Here is a 4492-nt window from a genome sequence, read left to right as displayed (position 1 = left end):
TACATATATATATATATATATACATACATATATATATGTATATATATATAGATAGAGAGAGAGAGATGTATCGTCGTCGTTTAACGTCCGCTTTCCATGCTAGCATGGGTTGGAGGGTGTATGTGTATATATTTTGATGTATAGAAACATGTATACAAATGCTGCACCTAAATGTGCATGCAGCACATACATACATGCACATGTAAATATACGATTTGATTTCAATTCCCAATTAATTTCCTGTGATTATGTCCTTGGGAAAGGCATGTACATCACAACCTTAATTCTTACATCTAAAATGCGATATATAAAGAAACAAAATGAACGATAATGTTGACTGTGGACTCCCCAACTCTCCCCCTGTTAAATATCTATTGATAAACACCTACTTACCAGAGCTTGTCTTTGTTGTAACCGTTGTAGTTGGGCAGTACATTTGTTGAGGGAAATTTCATAGTCTTCTAAGGTACCTAGTAGTGAAAGGGGAACAAGTAAGTAGTTTGTCCAGTACAAGAAACAGCTTTTGTTTTTAATTAAAGAAGATGTGGGAAGGAGAGTGGTGGGGATATGTTCGTGGGGTGCTGGGCCACCCAATGGAAATGACAAAGGACTATGACAACTGGCAAGGAGTGATGAAAGCGGCCCATTCCACCCATACCTGGAAAAATATGTGAAATAATGATGATGAGATGATGACGAACCTTTAGTAGTTAAAATAAAGAAGAGTGGAAGCAGCAATTTACACAAACTGGTGCCATGTAAGAGGCACCCAGTAAACTCTGTGGAGTGATTGGTATAAGGAAGGGCATCCAGCCATAGAAACTATGCCAAAACTGACAATTGGAGTCTGGTGCAGCTCTCCTCCTGTCAAACCATCCAACCCATGCCAGCATGGAAAATGGACAATAAATAAAGATGACACTACTTCACTCATTGCATATGTAACTGTTGCTACACTAATATAAAACTTCAAGTCTATCTCTAGACTAGCGGCTGAGGCTGAAGAGCTGAGTGACTCCAGCTGTTCTCATGTGTGCCCTAGGCAGGACACTTAATAACAACAACAACCTATTGGTAATACATACCAACCACCAGGGTAGGATTGCTACTTACTTGAATCCACTTAAATGTTATTTTTCTCAAAATTCTGTTTATACTTCAATTGTGGTAACACCAGCCGCTGACTTTGTCTCACTGACATATGCTCCACACTGCATGCCGACTATCGTCTGATTTATACAATACATTGTATACACATACACATCAAACAATTACATCTTACACACCCAACTTTCCTGACATTATACTGAATTCATTTAAAGTAACTTGTCCACCAGTTAAATAATTAGTCAGTGTAAAATACTTGTATTATACAGTACAATATCAGACAGAGCTACTTACTAATAAACAAGTAATTTAACATATGATTTAGCCCATAGATCACTGACTGACTCAGTGTTGAGCTGTGGTGGGAGCATACTCTATTACAATCTCAATTATAGGTCCTATGTAAGATAATTACCAAAAAAAAAAAAAAATTAAGGAGCAGCTCAACCTGCAAGAATTTGCTGATTTCTCTCAAATCACATCCTAGTGTCTTATGAAGGACACATTAGCCAATGTTGTTCTAGATATACAAAATAACATAATGGTTATAATTGGAATGCCTTTCATCATAGGTCTGCAAAATCAAAGCTGACCTGGGGTTAAACAACAGCATTGTACACCCAACTGAAACACACACGCACACATGTAAAAGCTTACCTTCTTCTCGTTCAAATTGTAAGTAGGCATCAACAATCCCTTGTGGCCAATCAGTGACTGAGTTAAGTGCCCTCTGTAGTACTTTGCGGCAATTCTTTGCATTACCATATGCCCTACAATATTGAGAGAAAAGTTATATTTTTCTTGAAGAATTATTTAGATTCAGTGAAGAAAATCATCATGAAATATGATGATATTGTAAGAAGCATTAGCCTTATTACAAAGAGGTTCACTAAGTACATAATGAGCTTAATGAAATCTCCATTAGTGAGAGTAATTACATTCATTGACATTAGGAATGGCACCCAATCATAAAAACCATTCCAAAACAGACAGTAGAACTTGGTGCAGTCCTCTGGTTCACTGGCTCCTGTTGAACTGTCCAAGCCATGCCAAAGAGAAAAATGGATGCTAAATGATGATGATGATGATGGTAATGAAAGGAAGTTTTATTAGAAATATGAACCCCCCCCCCAAAAAAAAAACTGAGGAATTCATGAGGTTCTCATTTTTGTGATGTTACATGGCATGTTATAGGAATGAGAAACTAATCTCACACAGGATAGGATAGCAGGTTATCATAAATAATCTCTCTCTCTCTCTCTCCAGGAAATTATCTGTCTATTACATATAATTTCTCCAACAGGAAGAATTGAACTCAGGTCTGTAACTCTTTAGCATTCTGATTACTCTGTCAAAAGTAATGCTCATTTGTTTACATTGTTTTCAATTAATCATTCATTATCTCATAGCTTCAAGATTTTGATGATATCATCATCATCATCATCATTTAACGTCTGCTTTCCAAGTTGGCATGGGCCAAATGGTTTGACTGGAACTGGTAAGCTAGAGACCTACACTGGGTTCTAGTCTGATTTGGCTTGGTTCCTATGACTGGATGCTCACCCTCACTCGTTTCCAAGTAAAGTAATATTTCCCTTTGGCCAGACAAGTTGATGCAGAATATTGAAAATGAATGACGTTGCTTGTAAAACAGTCACACTTGTTTACAACAATCATATATGTTACCAAGATGAGACACACACACATACAAATAAGCTTATTTCAGACCCCATCTATCAAACCCACTCATAAGGCTTTGATCAGCTCAGGGCAATAATAGAAGATGCTTGCTCAAGCTGCCATGCAGTGAGGTTGAACTTGAAACTGTGATTGAGAAGCAATCCACACTGTTATATAAGTGAGAATTACATACAGTAATTAATCGCACAAACGATTGGGCAATTGTGAGGGATCATAAAAACTTACTTCTCCATCTGGAAATACTCCATCCACATGTGGCTTTCAGCTCCGTGACCCTGAGTCATGATGCTGTTCCATAACTCTCGTGCTTTCTCAATATTTTTACAATGTCTAACCTGCAAAAAAAGATAATTAATACATTAAACATTAGAAATTAAGTCAGGGCTGGCCGACCTGAGGCCCGCAGACTTTTATCTTGCGGCCCACTTGATACTTTCTTGAAATGGGTTTATTTAAACAAACATTTTAAAAATTTTATCAAAAATTAAAGATTGTAATGAAAAAAAAGAAAGAAAGATTCTACTGGTTTTGCAACAATAATATTTCATGTTGAATCAATGATCATTCATTCATTATTGTAATAATAGCATGAGAAAGCAAAATACTTTCAGTTCTGTCAGTATACGAGCAGCCTTCAAAAAACTTTCTGTGATTAAAATGGCCTGCAATGTAATTCGAGTTGGCCAAGCCTGAATTCAGTAATTGTAAGCAAGAACTGATTCACACTAGGTGACTCATCTAACCCATGCAGGTATGGGAAATGAATGTCGATGATGATAATAATGATTAAACTAGTATTCTTTTATTTTTTTAATGGTTTCAGCTGTAGGACTGGAGCACCGCCTTTATTTTTTGTCAGTTTTTGTCATTGCTTACATCATCATCATCATTTAACGTCTGCTTTCCATGCTGGCATGGGTTGGACGGTTTCACTGGGGACTGGTGAGCCAGATGGCTGCACCAGGCTCCAATCTGATCTGGCAGAGTTTCTACAGCTGGATGCCCTTCCTAACACCAACCACTCTAAGAGTGTAGTGGGTGCTTTTACATGCCACAGGCACGACGGCCAGTCAGGCGGTACTGGCATGGCTGGAAAATTGTATCTATGATTGAGTTTGTAGCAACTGTTCTTGACAGTGAAATTAGAAAAAGCTGAAGAAACAAGAGATGATCTGCTTTGCAAAATATTAAATACAAAAGACTAGAATATGCTAGTTTGCAGATTAACTTAGTCCACTTTTTAAACTATTTGGTAATTATTATTGCAAATTAAACCCTTCTTTATCAGCTTGACCAAGACCCCACTGCACCTTTTACATGCTTATTGTTTGTGTTGGATACACTCTACATAGTTTCTACCTACTTCCATGTAGTTTCAGGTTTTGTTGTCCTTGGCAATACACTAAGCTTCCTCTAATTTACTAACAAAAATGAAGACTAATAAAAAAGATATGGAGAAGAAAGACCGAGTTAAAGACATAAGAAAACAGAATCAGTGGAAATGTAGTTTTTACAGAGCTAAAATAATTCCTCACCAACCTGAATCAATATTAGATCAAACCATCAAGAGTGTCTGGCTGAGGTCACTTTGACTTTCAGAAATTGCAGTCATATTGTTCTCAAAACACAACCAACACTTTAAAAGGAACAACACATTAATATAGTCTTAGACTATGGATATATA

The 4492-nt window shown here is 37.0% G+C and overlaps 1 protein-coding gene across 1 annotated transcript in view; it reads right to left on the bottom strand.

The window, feature by feature from the left end:
• LOC106879309 (squamous cell carcinoma antigen recognized by T-cells 3) overlaps window positions 1–4492 on the bottom strand; it is a 40689-nt gene that overhangs the window by 18229 nt on the left and 17968 nt on the right. Inside the window, exons 10-12 of the mRNA XM_052972800.1 lie at window positions 3034–3143; window positions 1765–1877; window positions 394–470 (exon numbers count right to left, since the gene is read on the bottom strand). Of these exons, the coding sequence (XP_052828760.1) occupies window positions 394–470; window positions 1765–1877; window positions 3034–3143 (300 nt within the window). The remainder of the gene's footprint in view (window positions 1–393; window positions 471–1764; window positions 1878–3033; window positions 3144–4492) is intronic.

The sequence above is a fragment of the Octopus bimaculoides genome, chromosome 1 (assembly GCF_001194135.2).
Source record: "Octopus bimaculoides isolate UCB-OBI-ISO-001 chromosome 1, ASM119413v2, whole genome shotgun sequence".
NCBI lineage: Eukaryota > Metazoa > Mollusca > Cephalopoda > Octopoda > Octopodidae > Octopus > Octopus bimaculoides.
The sequence above is the reverse complement of the archived record's forward strand: the minus strand, read 5'-3'. Positions and strand labels throughout refer to the sequence as shown.